Source organism: Ictalurus furcatus, chromosome 2, assembly GCF_023375685.1.
Source record: "Ictalurus furcatus strain D&B chromosome 2, Billie_1.0, whole genome shotgun sequence".
NCBI lineage: Eukaryota > Metazoa > Chordata > Actinopteri > Siluriformes > Ictaluridae > Ictalurus > Ictalurus furcatus.
The window spans coordinates 8,662,904-8,686,549 of NC_071256.1; the positions used below are offsets into that span (position 1 = coordinate 8,662,904).

General features: G+C 41.8%; 1 protein-coding gene across 5 annotated transcripts in view; it reads left to right on the top strand.

The window, feature by feature from the left end:
• The window catches only part of enpp1 (ectonucleotide pyrophosphatase/phosphodiesterase 1), a 96,860-nt gene that overhangs the window by 71,889 nt on the left and 1,325 nt on the right, over positions 1-23,646 (top strand). For 3 of the 5 annotated variants that reach the window (XM_053646503.1, XM_053646510.1, XM_053646526.1), the window contains 13 exons: positions 8,431-8,539; positions 10,307-10,438; positions 10,607-10,638; positions 10,762-10,889; positions 11,700-11,769; positions 12,524-12,611; positions 18,382-18,563; positions 18,824-18,857; positions 18,939-19,093; positions 20,609-20,744; positions 20,863-20,937; positions 22,262-22,394; positions 22,546-22,690. In XM_053646503.1, coding sequence (XP_053502478.1) covers positions 8,431-8,539; positions 10,307-10,438; positions 10,607-10,638; positions 10,762-10,889; positions 11,700-11,769; positions 12,524-12,611; positions 18,382-18,563; positions 18,824-18,857; positions 18,939-19,093; positions 20,609-20,744; positions 20,863-20,937; positions 22,262-22,394; positions 22,546-22,690 — 1,419 coding nt within the window. Of the gene's footprint in view, positions 1-8,430; positions 8,540-10,306; positions 10,439-10,606; positions 10,639-10,761; positions 10,890-11,699; positions 11,770-12,523; positions 12,612-18,381; positions 18,564-18,823; positions 18,858-18,938; positions 19,094-20,608; positions 20,788-20,862; positions 20,938-21,648; positions 22,214-22,261; positions 22,395-22,545; positions 22,691-23,646 lie in introns of those variants that run through there. The other 2 variants (XR_008388225.1, XM_053646518.1) reach the window with 2 other exon arrangements.

The following is a 23,646-nucleotide window of genomic DNA, read 5'->3' on the forward strand; positions in this document are numbered from 1 at the left end:
GCGCAAATCATATACCAGCCTCCACTTACCCGAGTCAGGTTTTCTAACTGGAAAATGGGGGTATTGCAGTGACTTCGGGTGGGGATTAACACTCCAGCTTCCACTAGCCCATATATAGTAGGCCTTATGCCCTCTCTGGCCTGCACTGACAGGGGGTACTGTTTTTGGTAGGGAAACCTTGCATTCTCTTTTACCTTAATCTGCACTAATCCTGCCAATTTAATGAGCCCTACATCAGTTGAGTGTTTCGTCCATAACTGTTCTGGGACTGTTCTCAGCATTTCCTCATTTTCCTGGTCCTCTGCTGCCTCCACCACTGCCATCTGAAAACTTCCTTGGTCCGTGTCTGTGCATATGCTAACGCTGGTAGCCACCGCAGGGTCAACTGCCACTGCCGAGATTCATACGAAATTTCCATCTATCGAATTGTGTAAATATGGATTATTGGTTGGTCTCCACTCCCTTACTTCCCTTGCTTGCCTTATCATTGGACCTACATCTTTTGGTTCAAATCCTTTCGCGACCATGAGAGTGACGTGGGGAGCCGCCTCATCCACCTGGTACCAATTTGTGATTCTTTCTGGGAGCCTGATCATGGCAGCCACACCTTGTGGACCGCTTATTGTATCCAGGGTTTTGATATCCATCACTTGTCCCTGTTCAATGTCCTCCCACAATTGTGCATATTCCTGGTCCTGTCCTTCATCATATTTGATGGTGCAGTGTAAGGGAGTCTCTGCCTCTGTGCAGTCAGGCCGCATGTACTGCAGCCATGGTCTCCATTCTACATACTTTTGCCAGAGTTCTGAGTGAGATGGATTGGATATTTCCAACCAGTACACCTTACTTGCTTCACGGACTGTGTGTTTTGGTTCATGCAAAAGCAGATATTCTGTGGCCATGGGTCTGGGGAAGGTTACCCAAATCCCAGTTGCTTCGCACTGTATTTGGGCCCCCAGTTTACACAGGGCATCGCATCCTAGTAGGTTAACAGGCGCTCCTGGTGAGTACAGCAGTGGAGCTTGTATTGTCACGCCATCCAGTGTTAGTTCTTGTGGCTCAGTAAAATGTAAGATTTGCACTTTTCCTGAGAAGCCCATGGTTTGAATCGCCTTACATGTGAGGGGGAGCTTTGAGCCTTCTTTCCCTATGCTTGAGTATGTGGCTCCAGTGTCGATCATAAAAGGTGTTTGCAATGTGTTTCCGATCGTCACTGTGACAGTTGGTTCCTGTTCCGGGTGCAGTGTGGTGACGTACTGCATCAGCTCCCCCGCGGGCATCTCTAGGCCTCCTCAACTTTGGTTGGGGCTCTGTTCCCCGTAGGGGCCATACATGGGGCCACCTGGGGGCACAGGGGGTTAAGGTTGCCACTGGGGTTGCATCCTGTAGTTTTCTTGTACCAGGTGAGGGGCTGTTGGTCCAAGCATCTGACCTCTTCTTTCGGCCTTATCCACGCGGTCCCCCCAAGTTGGTCTTGCAACGTGTGGGCAATTTCTTCTGAGGTGGCTAGGGTCGCCGCACTCCCAGCACCCTTCAGCCACGTCCGTAACCTCTTCCCCTTCCCCAGGCGGGCGGCCCTTGGTACATCGGGGGTTCCATATAGTACGTGAGATCCGCTGGGGTGGGTTGCATCATTGCCGGTATGTATGATGTTTGTGTTTGTGGCTGAGCCTGGTGCCCAATTGGCTGTGTTGGAGGGACTGTACTCGTTGGGACCGTTGTTGGTTGGGGAGGTACCATCAATGCCGCTTGTTTAATGTTTTCTTTCCTTCGTTCCTTCTCTTCCTGTTTGGTCCTTGTCAGTTCTCCGAGCTGTGCTTTATAAAGTTGGGTCATCAGGGTCTCGGTGGCATCTTTGGCTCCCTTTTTTTGCTTTCTGTGTTGTTCCACATGATGGGTCACATGTGCCAGAAACGAGTTAGATTCCATGGAGCTGAGTCCCACTACTTCCTCCAACTTATTCTGCACCTCCCCTGGAAGGGCCTTCTTCAGCAGTAATTTGAACAGCCCCACACTTGCCACTGAATCATCCCACTTGGCACCCGTTTCGTCCCTCAATCTGTCTTGAAACTCTTGTACAAAGGTGATTACATTTTCTTCATCTTTCAGCTTGATGTTTTCAAGTTTCCCAGGGTCCATTTTTGCAGGATACATGCTTCTTACTGCGTCCCATATCTCTTCTCGGTATACGCCAAAAGGGATGGTGTCAGCCATGGGGTCATCTATCAGATCTCCATGTTGTGCCGTGTTGAACATTTCTTCGGCCTGTCCCTTACCCACTGTTTGGCAGAAAATGGCTTTTATGTCGCCTATTGCTAGATGTTCTCCTGCTTTTTTTTCCTCGAATTGTGTGATCCATTTCTGCTCCCCTTCACACATACTGGGTAATCGTTGGATCAGACCAGTTAGGTCCATGAAGCTCCACGATGTATAATGCAGAGCTTTTCCTTTGACCATGAGGGGCATCTGACCTGGGGGTAGCTTGCTCTGATATAGACCGGACTCGGACTGGGAGCGAGAAAGCGATACTCTCCGGGCCTTTGTGACACTCTGTTGGTACCTCGCTGGGGCTCTCAAGCTTGCTCTGTTTCGCAGTTCTCTGGCTTCACTGACTCCACCTTGTTGGGGGGGGGTTTGTGGGGGGCACCTAGTTCCTCATCCTCGCTGTTCACTCGTTCATTTTCTTCTTCCTCTTCAGTCTCGATCCCCTCACTCTCTGTCTCTTCTTGTCCTTCTACCAGATCCATGTCTGAACTTGTCTGCTTATGCTTCAGCTGTTGAGTTTCTTTGTGTACTCATGTCAGGACCTTTGAGGCCTCACTCATGCTTTTTATTTGTTTTCCTGCCGACTGGTTCGGTGCTTTTCCCAATTTCTGCAACCTCCTTGTTTCCTCCAGTCGGTGCTTGTTCGTATTCTTTGCAGTCTTTGCCATCCGGAATGCTTGTCCTGCGAGATCTTCCAATTTATCCATTTTACCTGCCCCGTACACTATTCTGCTTTCCAGCCACTGAACTCGGCCTTCCAGTTCTTTTTCCTCCTCTGTCACGTATGGGGTGAGCACCACATCTCCTTCTATGCGGACCACCTGCCCATCATTCTGTCTTAGCCCCCCTTCTTCTGTTATTCTATTGTGCGGAGCTCCTTGTCCTCCGTTTTCAGCCCATTGTTCCCCCTTGTTCTCATTCTGCCATTTTCTCTCTTTACCAATGAAGCATTAATTTTCGATCCTGTTCCTCCTCCGGTTCCCTGTCTCTTTGCTTGCTTACCATTTGTTGTGTTGCTGACCCCAGCCTCGGGGTACTAGTGGGCACCTCCCCGTACCCTGGCCACACTGGCATGCAGTCCCAGTATCTCATATACTCCTGCAGTTCCCTATTCCTTTCTCTATTGCCTACATGTGGTAAGTCAAGCCATGGGCTTCGTCTCTCTACTGGGCTTTCATCTACCTGCCCAGCTGCTTCGACCTCCATCTTGATTGGTTCCCTGTCTTCCTGCTTGGGATGTCTCATTCTCTGATATCCAGTGAATGTTCCCTGGATGTCCACCTCAATCTCCCTCCAGTCTCCTCCTCCGTCCTCCATCCCTTGCATCATGTATAGCCCTGCAGGCAGGGTACGCCCAGGGGGTTTCACCGGTGGACGGAACTGTGGATTATACGGAGGTGGAGGCTTTGGCTCTCCTAGCTTCTCCAGTGGTGGCGCAGTTTCTTTGCTATCCGCTTCTTTCTCCGCCCCGGCTCTTTCCTTCTGGATAACTTCTTTTATCTTTTTTGTTAATTTCATCTCCCTTTCCTCTTCTTTCTTCCTTTCAGCCATTTCTGCCCACTCTCTTTGCTTTCTGTCTTTTTCCCTTTTCTCTTTCCCTTCATTTGCAAACCAGTCCACTATCCTCTCCTTCTTTATCAATTTTTCCTTTGCCTTTAGTCCTTTTTTCTGTTCGCCCCATATGGCTAGCCTCTCCCTCATTAGCTGGCATAGCTGTTCATCGAAGGTTCCCTCCTCGGGCCATTTCCACTCACTAGTCTTCTTGCTCCACTTTTTACAAAAGTGTCTTTTTCACGCTGATGTCTTTCTCATCTGCGTGATGTTTGTCAATCACCCTCTCTATCGGGCTAACCCCTATCTTTTTCCCAGCCATATATCTGCTCCTTTTGCTGTTATTCATTTCGTTGATGCAGGTCGTGTCTTATGCCTCTCAGCCTCTGGTGTTCACTCCCCTTAAAAGTTATATGAATGCCTCCAACTTATACTTTCCCTCCAGTTATCCTTCACAGCCAAACATTTTTTCCCTACCTTGTCCTGCTGTCCAGGCCTGTCTCACTGGCGTCAATTATTCTACCTTGTCGTACCGCTTATTCCTGTTTCCCCTTCCGTCCTTACTCAGTCCGGCTTTCCTAGGGACTCACACACATACAGCATATATATTAATAAATAAGTATATTTTATATGTATTATTCTCAGCTTATACTTACTTCTCTCCTTTTCTCCACCACCACAATTATATTCACACACATTTACCTTTTACACAAATGTTATTCAATTGTAAATCACACTCATTCCCCGGGCATGCTTCTCTTAATGGGTCCTTACCCTGAGTTGCGCCGACCTGGGACCAGGATTTCACCCCTCTCTAAGCAAACCTGAATCACTTACTGGTATTAGGGGTTCCCCACCAAAAGCAGCCACCACCTGTCGTGGGTGGTATCTGGGGTTTGAGGCCTCACTTTCACCTGCCCTCTATGCAAACCTGAATCTCTCAGTGGTATCCTCAGGACTTTCACTCACTCAACACACACACACTTACATACACACAATTAGTATAGACCATTAGTATAGACCATTAGTATAGACCATTTCATACACTTACAAACAGGTTACACTCCTCTTACCTTTTCTCACTCACTCTTTGGCTCATACGTTAGCTGGCAATAACCCGTACTATGCTAGATTCTTTTGGAGACCAACTCCGTCTTCCTTCCCACCCTGGGGCTTCCCACTTGTGATAACAGATCTCACTAAGACAGAGCTTTGAACTTAACAGGCGTCTGCAGTGCCTTTTTCCCTACACGGCCTATCTGTTGCCTTTGAGCGCAAAGTCCCACGAGAGGGATCTCAGCCTTACGGGTCTTAGCCCAGTCCTGCCGAGGTCGCCAAATGACCTGTTAAATTTGGTCCATTACCTGAATGTAATTATAATTAAAATACAGCATAGAAATAGATACTCACATCTACCAGACTGTTGCATGAAGAAAGCAAGACACCAAACCAGTGAGTGAGAAGAAGCAAGGGTCCAAGTTTATTGTTCCAATTCACATGAGATCCACACAGTTGAGACGTCCCAAGGGTGATCTAAAAAACCCCAGAGCTGAGACTCTCCTATTTATACAGCTTCCCTGGGGTCAGATTTCCCACCCTCAGCATTTTTCCAAATACCCATATGTTCCACATTAACTGACCTCGAAACCCCTTACGTTCGCTAAACAGTGTTTTCCAACAACACTTATCTCTGCAAAACAATATTTTCAAGCAACGCTCATCTCTGCAAAACGGTATTTTCCAGCAATGCTTATCTCCTGGTTCAACTTGGTTCCATGCCCCCTTATGTTCAGCCTGTCTGGTTTCTCTATTTTTAAAACTGACTTCCACATACCATGTCATTCCTAACTGGATTTTCATTGAGAGAAGATCTCCGCAACTTTGCACTAGCCATTTCTAAAATTATGTGTAAGTTCTATTGCTTTTCCCTATACTTCTATTTTAGTGCTTGCATGTATTTTTTCCTATAAAAGTAGGTGTGTACATATATATATATATATGTATATGTATATATATATATATATATGTATATGTATGTATGTATGTGTGTGTGTTTCTTTTCTGCATGCACAACAGGCCTCTGTGTGTGTGTGTGTGTGTGTTTGTACCATGACTCTTAGTTGAACTTCTACCTGCCGCCCCCCGTATGTATGTGCCTGCGTGTGGAAGTAAACTGCCTAAGCTCTCTGGCATGCTTCAATAATAAGGTACATGTGTTGTTTTTTCTCCTGCGCATTGCTTAACCCATGTTCTTTCTGCATGTCTAGGCGAACGTCAGCTCTTCTTATCTCCTTTACTGGAGGGGTTGGATTTGGATCTGAACACTCGCTATCAGCTTGTGCATCTAACTGCTGACATCACCATGTTGATAGAAGTCCTCCGCATTGCGTCTGCTAACTCAAGTTTTCCACCACCACTTAGGTACAGGATTCGCCCTGCGACTGTGTGCATGGACACTGCCACTCAGACTGACCCACTGCCTGCTGTGCCCCCCTCCAGCTATCAAACTGACGATGACATGGCCTTCTTTGACCCAGGCTCTGACCTCTCTCCTTTTTCACCCGCCAGTCCTGAAAACTCTCCTCCATACACCTCAGCCGGCTATCATTCCTCCCCAGGACGCTCCCCGTACTATCAGCCGTTCTCTCCCTATCGCTCATCCTCCCCCACCGACTATAGCCCCACGAGCCCAGTGAATTCTCAATAAAATGACGTGTTGCTCATACTTGGTCTCCCTCGTGTTTTATTCATATCCGTTTTATATACAACAGTTCCACGCAGGTGGACATGTGATCCTCTGCTGGTAGTTGGATGGCTTCAGTCAGTGAGTTGGGTTGATGGCAATGGACATGCTCTGATGTTCTAGCCGGCAGCTAGTAGATTAACTGCTCCAATGTCACAGAGGAATGCAAAACAGCTTGTTAATATAAGCCAACAAATAAGCAACAGGTGTGGCATGTTAATTGCCCATTCCCCCATACTCATGGCTGCAGGCTCCCATTGAAGCATGCCCCCACCTTCCTCAAAGAGATTAATGATTCCTGACAATATTGAAAATGCTACATTTTTATTGATTATTGATTTTTGATGATTGATTATATATTAAATGGCAATATCTTTGGAGCACAGTTAACTAATAAACAGTATGACTGTTTAAACAGAAAATGTTTAATTATTTCCGCAATCCTTCATGATTTCACAATGCCTCATGTGATGGAGCTGATATTTTCAGATGCGTATACTACATAGTAATAGTAACACATATTGGTAACAGAAGATTCGCTGTGGTGTGCGTGACTGTGACCTGATCCTCATCCTCTCTGCTCTTTGAATGAATGGCAGTGCAGAGTTTTCCAAGAGTTGTCTTTGCAGTTAAGATTGATCTCTGGTGTTAATCCACTTCATTGCATCTCCATTTAGAAGTGTTTGTTTTTGTGCATATGTAATCTGTTGTGAATCAGTTCTTAGTAATGCAGTTCAGTCAGATTTATACCTTGTGGAGGTCCATTTTAATGGCCCCTGATTTCACCATTAAATGTGAAAGTACTTGTAGAAAAATGGAAATAAAAGAGTCTCTGCAGCAAAGCCCTAATGCAGCACAATGGCTATTGATTTTCAATAATTGATCAACCTGAAAAAGAGAGCAAATAATGGCTTGCAGGTACTTTTTATTATGATCAGTGTTGCATTCATTCATATAACTGTTCCAGTACTGTAACGGATGGGGCTCTCTATCTATGGATGCATGGTAACTACACCAGTAACCAGTATGTATGCCCTATGATTTAAGAGAAAATACTATGTATGCCATAGTTTACATAAACATATTTAGTTTCTTATCAAGAAACTTCATTGCTTATACTAAATTTTCTTTAATCATGTATCTAATCTACAAGTATGAATTATGTACAGTGAATGTGATGAATTTGGGTTATATTATCCAGATTCAATTATGTTATCAAGTCTCTCGAGGATATTGGTGCTGACATTAAGGAATGACTACAGTATTAAATTAACTTGATTAAATCATATGTGCCACAGTGTGTAATCTCACTGCCTCACAGGTCTTGGGCTCGATCCTCAGATTGGGTGACTGCACAGATTTTATTCCAGGGTTTTGAAAATACATGATCAAATCCTATTGGCTGTGCAAAAACAAATTCTGTTAATTCAACTCAATTAATTCATGAGGCACCAATGAATTAAGCAAATTAAGTGAACTTTTTGTTTCAGTGTGGGTGTCTGACCCATAACCGTTACATAATTTCCAGCGTTTGATTTGAAAATATGTACTTAAAGCATGCTTTCATGCTCATGTATGTCCCAGTCGAACTTGTATACCTTATAAAGTAGTCAAACATGAAATCAAATTGCTTAACACAGAAACATCATCACAATCATTTCTGCCACTTTGGATTTGTGGAGATCATATAACAATCCTACAGTATGTCTGCATTTTTAAAAGCCAAATGATAAAAGATGCATTTCCAAACCTATCCATATTAGTCTAGACTACATCATTCTCTGTAAGATACCTAAATGATATTCAACACAGTCAACTTTTAATTCAAATGTCATATGCCAATGTGGTAAAGTCATAACTTTGTGTTTTAGGTGTTTGAGGCTCTAGTGAGGGTTGACCGGATTATGCAATTGGTAATGGATGGTCTCAAGCAGCGAAAACTCCATAAATGTGTCAACCTGGTTATTCTGTCAGATCATGGTAATAATGTTTTACAGATTATGCCTTGTTATTCATTTTTTCCAAGTTTAGTGATCATACTGTCAATCTGCTGGACTGGTATACTGGTACTTTATTTGGTATATCTACTTTAAAACTGTTTGGCAGATGTAGTAATTATAAGCCACAAAATTCCAGAATCACTATAGAAAAACACTGTATGTTATGCCACTCTTTATTGGCTTTTTCCATGAGTAATACATAAAGTATAAATAGAGTGGGCCTTTTATAATGGGCATGAACAAAGTATGGCCAAGCAAATATATGACATTGTATAACAATGGAAGAAATATCTTTAATGCTTAGAAGAAAAAATCCAGTCTTTTCACTGACATGAGGATCTATTTGAACTACATTACCCTACAATGGCATAGTGGTGCTAGTGGGAAATTAGCTCTCATTTTAACTTTATCTAAAGGGGCCGATACAGCAGCCCTTGAGTCTGTCCAGCTCTCTCACCTTCTCATCTGTATACTCTGCCTCAAACTCTGCCATGGATGTGTGATTTCCTATGCTTTTGGCTTTGACAAGGCCTACAGACCTTCAGAGGATATTGGAGCACTGGATGTTGGACTTGATAACATTTGTTCTGTACATTATTTCAGTTAAAAATCACCAAAGCCTTACACATGCATGCCAGTTACATATTAATATGATGTGTTTTCATCAGCAATTCGCCACCACATCTGCAGCAGCATACCTTGACGTGTAATATTTTGTCTGTTTTTAGCAATGCAGTGCAGTGCAGAGTTCCACAGGGAGCATGCATTTCAGGCTGATCCAATCTGCACCAAACATAATAGCCAAGTCTTGTAACACTGAAACCTGTTAATGTAATTTGTGCGTTTAGGTACATCAAATTTGGTGGTGACTTGTGAGCAGAAGAGAAAGTTATGTTGAGCCACTGTGTCTAATCTTATTTGAGATGCCACAATTTTAAGGGTGGCTGTCACAGATGGTCCATAGCCTGTCAGCTGGCCAAGGCTGATCTGGACCCCTGCTTGGCTGCTATTAAGTCAAGCGACACGATTCAGTGGCCGGTTTATCCTCTGTCACCTAGACATGGCCACAGACATGTTGTTCTCATGCTCCTCAGTCGAGCACCGACAGATGAGCTCAGGAAGGCTCCGCTGAAAAGTGTGAACAATAGTAGGTGACTTCTAAGCTTTAAAATGAGTGATTTTAACTGAGCTAAGTCCGAGCAATGTCAAGCTATTAATTTGCTTCGAGAGAACCTTGAAGTGCTTCTTGGGGGGTTTTGTTTGTTTGTTTTTTTGCAGCCAACAGCTTTATTAGCTATAGTTTCTGTCAATACTTACAGCACTGGCTAATTGAAGGCCTTCTAGTCAGTAGAGAATGGCTAAGGCATGCATGCTGTCTAAGGCACTCTGAATATTTTTTTGTTGAGCCTGTGCATTGTGACACAATTGCTGTGTCCAGACTCCCACCATTTTGAGGGTGGCTACTACACCTTATTTAGAGCTTTTTCATGGAGCATGCGAGCTTGTGGAAGTTAGGCTTCTGTATTATAATGATGTAATCTGCCATTATATCTAGTGATACTCCGATCATTTCATGATAATAATTGTGCAAGTTTGAAGTTTAACTCTTGAATTTACTCTTTTTAATTGTCTTGGATTTTACTCTCGAGTTATTTATTATGCAAAAAAGTATGCAGAGTCATCCTAAAAATAGCAAAACATCTTATTCCAGTCTCTCTGCTTTTTATGTTGTTGCTGTGACCACTAGGAATGGAGGAAGCTTCATGCACAAAAGCTGCTTATGTGTCATCATACCAGGACAACATTGAGGATTTCATAGTCATCCAGGGCCCTGCTGCACGAGTCCGACCCAAACGCCTTCCGGAAGAGTTTTTCACTTGTAAGTCCTTATTGTAACACATTAAACATGTGTGTGTGTTTCCTGACATGTATAAAATGTGCCATAAGTTTGCGTTGTTGCATGTTTGCAGTGTGTTTGTGTGTAAGTGGACTCTTTTTTTAAGCATGGATGTACATTCATTTTCTTCTCTGTTTTGTCCTGTGACAGTCAAGTATGAAGAGCTGGTGAAGAATCTCTCGGTATGAATTCTCTTATTATGACCAGTTAACACTGTGTTAATAGTCTGAGCTTTTATTGGATTTTTCCCCTTTTTCAAGTTAAAGCAGCTTTTATTCTTTCTTTCCAACTACATGCATTTGAAGTGCAGAGCTCCTGATCAGCCAATGAAGCCTTATCTAAAAGAGCATCTTCCTAAAAGACTCCATTTTGCTAGCAATGTCCGTATAGAAAGAGCACATCTCTACATGAAATCTCAGTGGCAAGCAGCCCTGTAAGTATTCAAATTTTTTTGTCATTGATAAGTTGCTTGACTGTTGACAAGCATCCACCATCCTGCTGATAAATCCAGCATGGTCTGACCAGCTACCAGCTGCTAAAACAAAGAATGGTTTCTAATGGTGGAATCATGAACACTGTGAGGCCTGCAGGTACTTAGATGTTCACCTGGGTTCTTTTGTGACTTCTTGGATGAGTCGTCAGTGTGCTCTTGAAGGAATTTTGGTAGGCCGGCCACAACTGGGGAGATTCAACACTGTTCCAAGTTTTTCCCATATGGAGATAATGCTCTCAATGTGGTTTGATAGAGTCCCATAACTTTGTAACCCTTTCCAGTCTTATATAGTTCAACTTTCTTTCACATCTCATCTGGAATTTATTTTTATTGCAGCATAGTGTGCTGCTTGTTGAGAACTTTAAGTGATTTTTAAATTCAGCAGGACTGGCAGTAATCAGGCTTGATTTCAGGGTGTGTCTAGTCTAATTGAACACAATTATCAAAGCAAATTGTTAATTGGTTTATTAAGTAACTAAGAGGGCAATTACTTTTTCACACAGGGCCTGCTGGTGTTGTATAACAGTAGAGACTGTGCTGCAGTCTGCTTGTTGCAACAGGAATGAACATGAGTATGTCACTTCAAGTGGCCTGTTAGGAGCTACTTTTACCCTTGAGTTTCTTTGTAAATATGGCCTCTGGTTTATATTCACCAGCTATCAAAGACGTTAATATAAAAGTGCGTGATTCTCCACATTTTAGTGAAATTGCATCAATCATTATTGTCCTTGTGTGCCTGTTTTTCTCCAGCAAGCCAAATGAAATCAAGTACTGCAAAGGTGGCTTCCACGGTTCAGATAATGTCTTCAGAAACATGCAGGTCAGTGCAGTACGTCCTATTTAGTAAGTAATGAGTCATGACACTTTATCATGTATAGCGACAGTGCCCGCATCTGGTCTACATTTACCATTTGGTTTGTCTTCATTGCTTTGATATTTATACATGCTTCAAGCTAGTAACTTGAAGGACATGAATAGATTCATCCCAATAGGTCCTGGCCTCAAATAAGAAACCAAGACAGATGCCAAGTACTTGCAGCTGCAATATGTTATTAAGAGTCTTTCCTTAGAAAAACAGAACATGTTGGAAGATGTCAATCAAAGAGGTTTAATTTATGTTCTCTGACTTCCCTGAATATCTCATGGATCAACAACAGTTTGCTGCGTGTGATGTAGTGTCTATGAGTATCATAATAGGTAGATGTTGTACATTATCTTGTTTTAACATTGCTCTAGCCAGGGAATTAAAACACACAGACTTGTAATATAATGTAGAGAAATTATTATGCACTTAGGTCATTTTTATTTGTGCATCTGTCCAAGAGGGGCTCTTTCTTTAAGGAGGATGATACTGTAGTATAACGTCTTGGACCAAGTTATTAAGCAAACTAAGACACAATAAAGGTAACTAGAGCTACACTGTACTGATCCTACACAGCTGTACAGTCATAATTCCTACCCATATAGGCCTTATCATATGGATATTTCGTAACAGTATTTCATAATTCTCTAAAATTAATATAACCAAAAACACACTTATCTGTTCAGAGTTTTAAAACTGTCCTTGTTTACAGACCATTTTCATAGGATATGGACCAGGAATGAAGTACAATACAACTGTGGCTCCCTTTGAAAACATAGAAGTGTATAACCTCCTTTGTGGTAAGTGATCTCAACTCGAATGTTTGTGGGGTTTTTATTAGTTGAACACTGTTTGTATTTGTCACTATTTCCCCTTTAAGCAGTGCGCTGTGGAGCATGTGGGCGCGCATGCCGAGCAAGGTGCACGGGCACCTGCTTTTCCCTTGTTGACAATCGTGACATTTCGACACGTGCATTTGTTTATGTTTCTGTTATGTCTCCTCCCCGCTCTGTCATTGGTTGTTGTTTCACGTGTGTCTGAATTGCCCTCAGCCGTCAGCTATTACAACGCTGTTTATGTTTGTATATATACCGCGCGTCTCCCAGCACACGGCGCGGTATATTAGATAAGAAACTTAGTATAGATGTAGTATATTAGATTAGTTTAGAGTCCTTACGATAGATTCAATTCAATTCAATTCAATTTTATTTGTATAGCGCTTTTTACAATAGACATTGTCTCAAAGCAGCTTTACAGAAATATCAACATGGTATACAGATATTAAAGGTGCGAATTTATCCCAACTGAGCAAGCCACTGAGTGACGACGGTGGCAAGGAAAAACTCCCTAAGATGTTTTAAGAGGAAGAAACCTTGAGAGGAACCCGACTCAGAAGGGAACCCATCCTCATCTGGGTAACAACAGATAGTGTGAAAAAGCTCATTATGGATTTATATGAAGTCTGTATGGCCTTAGGAGCAGCCGTAGTCCCAGCAGTCTGGAATTAGAGAAGATTTGAGCTCCATCCAGAGGCAGAAAGGATCTGGATCTCTAGTATCTCCATAAATTCATGTGGGGCTCGGCGAAAGGAGAGAGGGAGAAAAAAGATTATTATGACTGCGAAGTAGTAGAACAGAATCTAGTCAGGGTAGGCTTGAGTAAACAAATACGTTTTAAGCCTAGACTTAAACACTGAGACTGTGTCTGAGTCCCGAACACTAATAGGAAGACTGTTCCATAACTGTGGGGCTCTATAAGAGAAAGCTCTTCCCCCTGCTGTAGCCTTCACTATTCGAGGTACCGTCAAATAGCCTGCATCTTTTGATCTAAGTAGGCGTGGCGGATTATATAAAACCAAAAGGTCGCTTAGATATTGTGGCGCGAGACCATTTAGTGCTTTATAGGTTAATAAAAGTATTTTATAGTTAATGCGAGATTTTACTGGGAGCCAATGCAGTATTGATAATATCGGTGTGATATGGTCGTACCTTCTAGTTCTAGTTAGGACTCTAGCAGCTGCATTCTGGACTAACTGGAGCTTATTTATATTCCTACTGGAACATCCAGACAGTAAGGCATTACAGTAATCTAATCTAGAGGTGACGAATGCATGAACTAGTATTTCCGCATCATGTAGTGACAATATGTTTCTTATTTTAGAAATATTTCTGAGATGAAAGAAGGCTATCCTAGTAATATTATCTACATGAGCATCAAATGATAGGCTGGAGTCAATAATCACTCCAAGGTCTTTAACTGCTGCACATGATGAAACAGAAAGACCATCCAGAGTAACCATGTGATCAGAAAGATTACTTCTAGCTACACGTGGGCCTAATAAAAGTATTTCTGTTTTATCAGAATTAAGTAGAAGGAAGTTAGTTAACATCCAATGTCTGTCCTTTACACAATCCTCAGCTTTACTAAGCTTCTGTCTGTCCTCTGGCTTCGCTGAAACATACAACTGTGTATCATCAGCATAACAGTGGAAGCTAATTCCATGTTTACGAATAATTTGACCTAGGGGTAGCATATATAAAGTAAAGAGCAGTGGGCCTAAAACAGAACCCTGTGGAACTCCAAAAGTAACCTCAGTACGCATGGAGAATTCACCATTTACATCTACGAACTGATAACGATCGGTCAGATAAGACCTGAGCCAGGAGAGGACTGTTCCCTTAATACCAACAACATTTTCTAATCTATCAAGGAGAATAGTGTGATCTATAGTATCAAAAGCTGCACTAAGGTCGAGTAACACAAGCAGAGAGACACAACCCTGATCGTAGGTCAGTAGAAGGTCATTTACTACTTTAACTAACGCTGTCTCTGTGCTATGATGTGGTCTAAACCCTGACTGATACATTTCATGAATGTTATTCCTATCTAAGTACGAGCATAACTGCTTTGCTACAACCTTTTCTAAAATCTTAGAGATGAAGGGGAGATTTGATATTGGTCTATAGCTGGACAATTGAGACGGGTCAAGATCAGGTTTTTTAATCAAGGGTTTAATAACTGCTAATTTAAGTGATTTAGGTACATAGCCAGTGCTTAGGGAAGAATTAGTTAGGGAAGATAACCATAGTCATAGTCCATGTCATGTTTCATGTTTAGATTCGTCTGTTTAGTTCATGCTGGTTTCTCCGCTCCCAGTGCATAATCATTGTTTATGTTTCATGTTTTGTTTCTCGATCCTGTTTTCCATGACCACGACATAGTTTCCTGCCTTGCCCCGTTTATGCCTGTTTGCCGATCGCCTGACCTCTTGCATGTTTTGGATTACGTTTTTGGATCACGTTTTGGATTTACCTGCCTGTGTCTCTCTTATTTAATAAAACTGTCAAACTGCATTTGCATCCGTCCTATCTTCCTTACGTCACGAGACGTGACAGTATTAGTATATGATGTGTGAATGGCTTCTCCTAGTGGCTTTGGTAGTTAGATTTTTTCATGTTAACACCACTAACTAAAATACTATTATGAATATTTCTATATTTATTGTTAGTCAATGCTTCTACATGTAAATTCTAAATTATAGAAGAGGCAATTTATGCATAACAAAACACATACAGTAAATTACATGAGCACAATCCCAGCAAACAAGTCTGTACTGGAACCATGGGCTGGACCAAAGGCCCAAAACAGGCTTCCTTCATAGGACCCATAAAAATTTGTTTCACAAAATCAGTTATATTAGTTACCCTTAGCATATCTTAAACCCTGTTGCCTCTTGCAGGGTATAGGTCATCCATGTATCACTTCCATCTGACTCTATTCTAGGCCATCTTGTCCAACTCCTTCCAGGAACATCCTAGTTCTTTCATCTCAGCCTGATCTCTACTCATCTTCTCCAGCTGTTCCATGGTTTTCCTCTGTAACTCTTTCCCTGGGGGGTCCATGTTAAAGACTGTCTAGTGATGTTGTTCTTGTCTTTTCTGAGTGTGAGGCCATTCCATGCCCACTTCCTGCATCTGATCTATATTTCTATCATCTCATCTCTTCCCAGTTGTTTCCCACAGGTCCTCATTGCAGAAGGTGTGTGCTAGTGATTGCTCAGTATGCTCCTAAGGCACTTGTTACGGAACAATTGTAACTTGTCTGTCTTGGCCCTTCTTGTTCTCCATGTTTAGGATCCATACAGGAGTACATATTTGATGTTGATTGATGTTGGTGTAAAAGATGCAGAGTAGGGTTTTCTGTGAGATCTTGTTTCATATTGGCCTTAAGACTAGCTAAGCCTTAAGTCTTAAGACTAGCTTAAGACTAGCTCTTGCCTTGTCTGGCAAGAGCAGCCTAGATCCACCACAACACTTCCCAAGTAGGTAAAACTATCCCGTTGATTCACATCACCTTTTGTCAGATGCTTATTACTACCCTAAATGTAGACTGGTGGTACAACCTCTGAACAATAGTGACAAGGCAAGGTTCTCTGGTTCTTTGCCATAGTGCCTATTAGCTACCACATGGATTGGTCTCGACTGTTGAAGGTGTTGTATCGTGGTGGTACAGTGTGGTTATGTGGTCCTTGCAAGCTGTGTCCTTCCTAAATCCGTGCTCAGTCTTTCTAGGTTGACTCTATACAGCACTTTCCCAGGAACTGATAGTAGCATGATGCCCCTGTATTTTTGATACTCCTTCAGGTTGCCTTTCTTTGGTAGCTTTATGAGTTACAATTCCCTCCATTCATCTGAGACCTGTTCTTTTTCCCCTAAACTTGATTGAAAAGATGGTAACTATTTCTGTAGATAAAGTCTGCTTTGATGACTTCTGGTGGAGCAGGTTGTCCACTAATCGTAGGGTTGGCGGTTCGATTCCTGGCCCACATGACTCCACATGCCGAAGTGTCCTTGGGCAAGACACTGAACCCCAAGTTGCTCTTGATGGCAAGTTAGCGCCTTGCATGGCAGACGTGCTACCGTTGGTGTGTTTGTGTGTGTGAATGGGTGAATGAGACACAGTGTAAAGCACTTTGGATAACAGCGCAATATAAGTGCCATTTACAGCAGCAGAAGACCACATTTGGTTCTACTGAGTGCCGTCTGAAGCTGCAGTGGCCACAGGTTAACTGAAACTGGTTCAACAGAAACAAACAATGACCAATCAAAATCTTCGGCTGTCCTGTTTCAGGGAACTTCAATTTCAGTGACTTTAATAAAACTGGAATTGAATTACCAATGTGAAAAACATTAAATATTGTAATTAGCTAATGTGCAATGCGTAACTAAAAGTACAGTGCATCGAAAAAGTATTCACAGCACTTCACTTTTTCCACATTTTGTTATGTTACAGCCTTATTCCAAAATGGATTAAATTCATTATTTTCCTCAAAATTCTACAAACAATACCCCATAATGACAATATGAAAGAAGTTTGTTTGAAATCTTTGCAAATTTATTAAGAATAAAAAACAAAAAAAAAGCACATGTATATAAGTATTCACAGCCTTTGCCATGACACTCAAAATTGAGCTCAGGTGCATCCTGTTTCCACTGATCATCCTTGAGATGTTTCTACAACTTGATTGGAGTCCACCTGTGGTAAATTCAGTTGATTGGACATGATTTGTAAAGGCACACACCTGTCTATATAAGGTCCTACAGTTAACAATGCATGTCAGAGCACAAACCAAGCCATGAAGTCCAAAGAATTGTCTGTAGACCTCCGATACAGGATTGTATCGAGGCACAGATCTGGGGAAGGGTACAGAAACATTTCTGCAGCATTGAAGCTCCCAGTGAGCACAGTGGCCTCCATCATCCGTAAATGGAAGAAGTTTGGAACCAGCAGGACTCTGCCTAAAGCTGGCCGCCCGGCCAAACTGAGCGATCGGGGAGAAGGGCCTTAGTCAGGGAGATGACCAAAAACCCGATGGTCACTCTGACAGAGCTCCAGCGTGTCTCTGTGGAGAGAGGAGAACCTTCCAGAAGAACAACCATCTCTGCAGAATTCCACCAATCAGGCTTCTGTGGTAGAGTGGCCAGACGGAAGCCACTCCTCAGTAAAAGGCACATGACAGCCTGCTTGAAGGACTCTCAGACCATGAGAAACAAAATTTTCTGGTCTGATGAAACAAAGATTGATCTATTTGACCTGAATGGCAAGTGTCATGTCTGGAGGAAACCAGGCACCAGTCATCACCTGGAGAATACCATCCCTACAATGAAGAATGGGAGAAACTGCCCAAAAATAGGTGTGCCAAGCTTGTAGAATCATACTCAAAAAGACTTGAGGCTGTAATTGGTGCCAAAGGTGCTTCAACAAAGTATTGAGCAAAGGCTGTGAATACTTATGTACATTTGCTTTTTTTGTTTTTTATTTTTAATAAATTTGCAAAGATTTCAAACAAACTTCTTTCACGTTGGCATTATGGGGTATTGTTTGTAGAATTTTGAGGAAAATAATGAATTTAATCCATTTTGGAATAAAGCTGTAACATAACAAAATGTGGAAAAAGTGAAGCGCTGTGAATACTTTCCGGATGTACTGTAATTATTATGAAGGCATTTGGGAGATTGTGTAATATCTCATATCTAAATGCAGGATAAATAACTGTTCGACTTCATTTAGATTTGTTGGCAATTCCCCCTGCCCCTAACAATGGCACTCATGGGAGTCTCAACCATCTACTGAGGAACCCACCTCATCACCCAGTCCACCCTACTGAGATCTCTTCAGCCTCCATCTGTTCCACCATTGTTCCATCTCCGAATGATGACCTTGGATGCTGCAGGTTCCCCAACAAATCCAAGGTTGATACTACAAAAGAATCAGTTGAAATGAACATTTGTATGATAAAAAAGCGAGACAGTATGTTCAAGCTCATAGAGTTGTATTTACCTCTGAAAGTATGCAGTGACATTTTTAAACTGTATGCATAAATATTTTATGACCAGTTGTTGTCTTGGGATTCACGTTTCACTACAAGTGTAAATGCATGTGCTTAAAATGATATCAGGATGCAAACCAGTGTAAACAGGGTTTATATTGTCAAATCATTCATCTGTTACAGGAGGATTATCTCAACCACCATCTGATTAGTTCAAGTAGGTACATCCTTTTTCCAAATTTTACATTTACTTTACTTTTTCAGCATTGCTAATTAATGAGTTCATGTACCCTGACAGACCCAGTGGCCAAAAAACTTCATCTGCCATATGGAGTTCCACGAGTTCTACAAGAGAATGCAGACTACTGCGTGCTTCAGCATTCTTCCTACATCAGTGGATACAGCAAAGACATCCTCATGCCTCTTTGGGTTGCATATACTCTAGAGCCACTGGTGAGAATCTTTGAATTTCAGAAGTCAGAATAGTTTGTTACACCACTTCTGGGTATAATCCTTAGTGTCCCAGCTATATGTGCTGCCATGACAGTATCACTGTGCTGATCCAGTAGTAAGTCACTCACTCTCAGTGAGGCTAACCTTTGGCAAGGCCACTTGTGGAGCTTTTGTATAAGACATAGACCATGCTTTTTCTGGCAAAGGACTAGGACATGTAGGATCTTAGCACACGTAGGAAAATAAGGCTCAGCCAGGCTGCCCCAATCATAACAGTTTGTTAGATCCTCTTTTGTTTTGAGAGAAAACCTTCAGAGAGTTGGAGCTTGTGCTCTTCTCACTGAGACCAGGATGTGTCTCTGTCTGTATTTGGGGTTTAATCACAGGTCGACACACTTCCCTAATTCAAACAGTGCTTAGGAAGGGCCAGAAGAAGGATATTTTTCTTTATATGGTCAGTGTGAGGGGGGAGGACACATCGCTGGTGTTCAACACACAGATAAGTTGAGGGTGCCTGTCAGGAGTCTGAGACTGTGACACGTGTGTGCTTAGGGCTTGTACAAGGCCTACATAGTCTTAAATAGAACAGGAACTAGGAAGGCAGAACATTCCCCCATTTATTTCAAATGGGAAAAGAATCAAACGGTTGCTACTCAACCAGTCAAAAAGCTCCAAACAAAGAAACCATTCCCAATCAGACTGAGCAATATGGAATTTGATCCATGTTGATATCTTGAAAAACTGCAGGACAGTTTAGTGGACAAAATTTGGGTAGTAAAATAAGAATTATACTGTAGTTTGCACTGGACATCACATTCAAGCTTCCTGCAAATGCATCCAAGCAATGCTGAATTGCAGTTGTTTGTGTAAATCAAGCTCCACCCTGCTAAGAAAGACTGGCATGGGACAGGAGTAGTTTACATTTGGATAATTATTGAGGTAGTTATTATACAACCCCTGGCAATAATTCTGAAAAACACTTATAGGTTTTTCACCTGGCTTTTTTTTTTTTACAATTAAACAAAATTGTTGTGTGTCATATCTGTGCTTTGTTAATTTGCTACAAATTTTTTTTAAAAAAGCAGAGTGAACATATGTGGTGATTTTCATATTTTTTGCAAGGGGTTGTAGTCACACCAGTTTGATAAAGGTAGGCCCAAAATCCTTGGACTAGTTCACTAAAGTAGGTTTTGCATATCAAGCAAATTATCATAAATGGCCAGAGTTAAATGGGGTAATTTAGGGTAATTTAAGGATAAAGAAACAAATCATAGGAAAAAGTTACACTGTAGACTCGATTTCAAACAGAGATTCTTATTTTCTGTGCAAACTGGACGTGAGAAATAGTTATTTGAGAGAAACTTTCTCTGCCCCCTAGTTTAGTTTTGCACGCTTGCTCTCTCTCTCTATCTTGCTCTCTCTCTCTCGCTCTCTCTCGTTCTCTCTCGCTCTCTCTCGCTCTCACTCTCTCTCTCTTGCTCTCTCTCTCTCTCTCTCTCTCTCTCTCTCTCTCAGTCTGGTGTGCAACTTCTAAGTTCCTCACAGGAAGAGTGTGTTCATGCTGATATGCGTATTCCAGCAGAAGCAAGTCAGTCCTGCAACTACTACAAGGACCACCTCAATCTGACATATGGATTTCTCCATCCTCCCAGTAGGCTCAACTTGATGTCTGGTTTTACTCACACTTACTTAAAGTAAACAGACATAATTGACATGTATATGGGTATACTTTCACTTTCAGTATTTAATAAGCCTAATTTCCAATACAGATTTGGCTTCATATGGAACTGAGTCTGACTCACTGATCACAAGTAACATGGCACCAATGTTTACAGTCTTCAAAGGTAATTCCATATTTAATGTCACCTGAATGTATTAATTATTCTAGATTGTCAGGTATTTACTTACACACACACAAAGGTAACAAAGAGGACTCGGGGGATAGTGAAGATCCATGTGCATGAGGTTTAATGATCTTAAAGTCCACAATTCAAGTTGCCAAAACAGGAGTAAACTATGGTCCTACACAGAATGAACTCCAGGGCAAACAATCCAAAAGGGAGATCCAATCATGAAAGAGTTCAAGGCCAGAAGAAAAAAAATGGAGAATCCAATCAATCAGAACACAGGGGAAATCCAAATTTCAAGAAAACCATAAGAACAGGGCAGGGGTCACAGTTTGTGTGCTTTATATATGCCAAGAACAGGAAATGAGAAAAACCAACAAGGAAGTGCTCTAGAACTGAGGGGCTGGTGCCTTCTGGTGGTGAACTGTCCACCACACACACACACACACACACACACACACACACACACACACACTCACACATACACACACAAAGAGAAAGTATTCAAAGTTTCATTCTATTTTTACAATTAAAGTGATAATTAAAAATAATTAAAGTGGATTAAATAATTTTTTTGCTGTACACACACTAATCCACACTATACTACACACACTAATCCACATTATACTACACACACTAATCCATAATGACATAGTGAAAACATCATCCATCCATCCATCCATATTCTGTATCTCTTATCCTACACAGGGTTACAGGGAGCCTATCCCAGGGGATTCGGGGCACAAGGTGGGGGACACCCTGGACGGGATGTCCCCAACCCATCCCAAGGGCACAATCACAGACATGCACACATGACACAATTTTGAAATGGCAATCAGTCTACAACACATGTCTTTGGACTGGGGGAGGAAACCCCTGAAACACGGGGAGAACATGCAAAATCTGTGCACACAGGGTGGAGGCAGGATTCGAACCCTGGAGGTGTGAGACAACCTCCAAACACCAGCACATGAGCTGCTGCAGTGTGACTAAAGCCTGAAATACTGCGTTGACATGCAGTAAATGTTTGACAATTAATTTTTTTTCAGACCATTATTTCTCTATGTCCTCATGCACTGCTCTGGAGGAAAGTTTTAATGGCAGTGCAAATGTGATGAATTATTATAACACATATAAGACATGTAAATGTTCTTCTCTAGTGGTTAACTAAATATCCATTCATTAACTTTTACAGATATTCAAATATTAAATTTAGACATAAGGCACATTCTCTCTCTCTCTCTCTCTCTCTCACTCACACACACTAACACACACATCATAGAATCAGATTTTCATGATTACTTTGTCTCTTTTTTTTCAGGAATTTGGGATTATTTCCACAATGTTCTTGTTGTAAAATATTCAGAAAATCTGAACGGTGTAAATGTCATGAGTGGACCAATATTCGATAAAGATTTTGATGGAAAATATGACAACATGAAACTGAACACAAAGTGAGTTATTTGACATAATGTTTCAAAAAAGTTCAATTTAAGTCATAGATCTGTCACATTTAGTTTAAATGAGAAACTTGGATAGAAAAATATAGTGAGATTAATGTAAGAGTGACAAACTGCAAACCACTGTAATTTCTGTCTGTAACAGGTATAACGCATCTATACCCACTCATTTCTTTGTGATTCTGATGAGTTGTAAGAACTTGTCTGTGGCTCTACAGAAGTGTGACAGTCCGATAGAGACTGTATCTTTTATCCTGCCCCACCGTCCAGATAACATCGAGACGTGTCACGTAAGTGGAGTTGTGTTCTACTGTTGCAGTCCCTATTTATGTCTAAATGAATTTCAAGAGTAAAAACTACTAGAAACTAGAAAAATTACTTATTGGCTTTTATTTTTCTTTATTATTTATACCTGAACATACCGGTTATTATTATATGCTCTAATAAGCCTACAGAAAATTATCTGTCAGCTATGTCTGAGATAAAAACTTTAAAATATATTTTAAAGTAGTTATAAAGTGGGTTTGGATATAGCTGTTGAGCTTGAGTGTTGATTCTAATAAAGGAAATATACCAATCAACAATAACATTAAAACCACTGACAGGTGAAGTGATTATCTTGAGGTGACATATATTAGGCAGCTAATGAACAGTCAGTTCTTGAAGTTGGTGTGTTGGAAGCAGGAAAAATGGGCAAGCATAAGGATCTGAGTGACTTTGACAAGGGCCATATTGTGATGGCTAGATGACTGGATCAGAGCATCTCTAAAACGGCAGGTTTTGTGGGGTGTTCCCGGTTAGTACCTACAGTACCAAAAGTGGTCCAAAGAAGGACAACCAGTAAACCGGCGACAGGGTCATGGGCTCCCAAGGCTCATTGATGCTCATGGGGAGCGAAGGCTAGCCTCTCTGGTCCGATCCCACAGAAGAGTTACTGTAGCACAAACTGCTGAAAAAAGTTAACGCTGGCTATGACAGAAAGGTGTCAGAACACACATTGCATCACAGCATGCTGCATATAGGGCTGCATAGCTGCAGACTGGTCAGAGTGCCCATGCTGACCCCTGTACACCACCGAAAGCTTGTACAATGGGTACATGAACATCAGAACTGGACCATGGAGCAATGGAACAAGGTGGCCTGGTCTGATGAGTCTCATTTTCTTTTACATCATGTGGATGGCCGGGTGTGTGTGCGTCACCTGGTGAAGAGACGGCACCAGGATGCACTAGAAGACAAGCTGGTG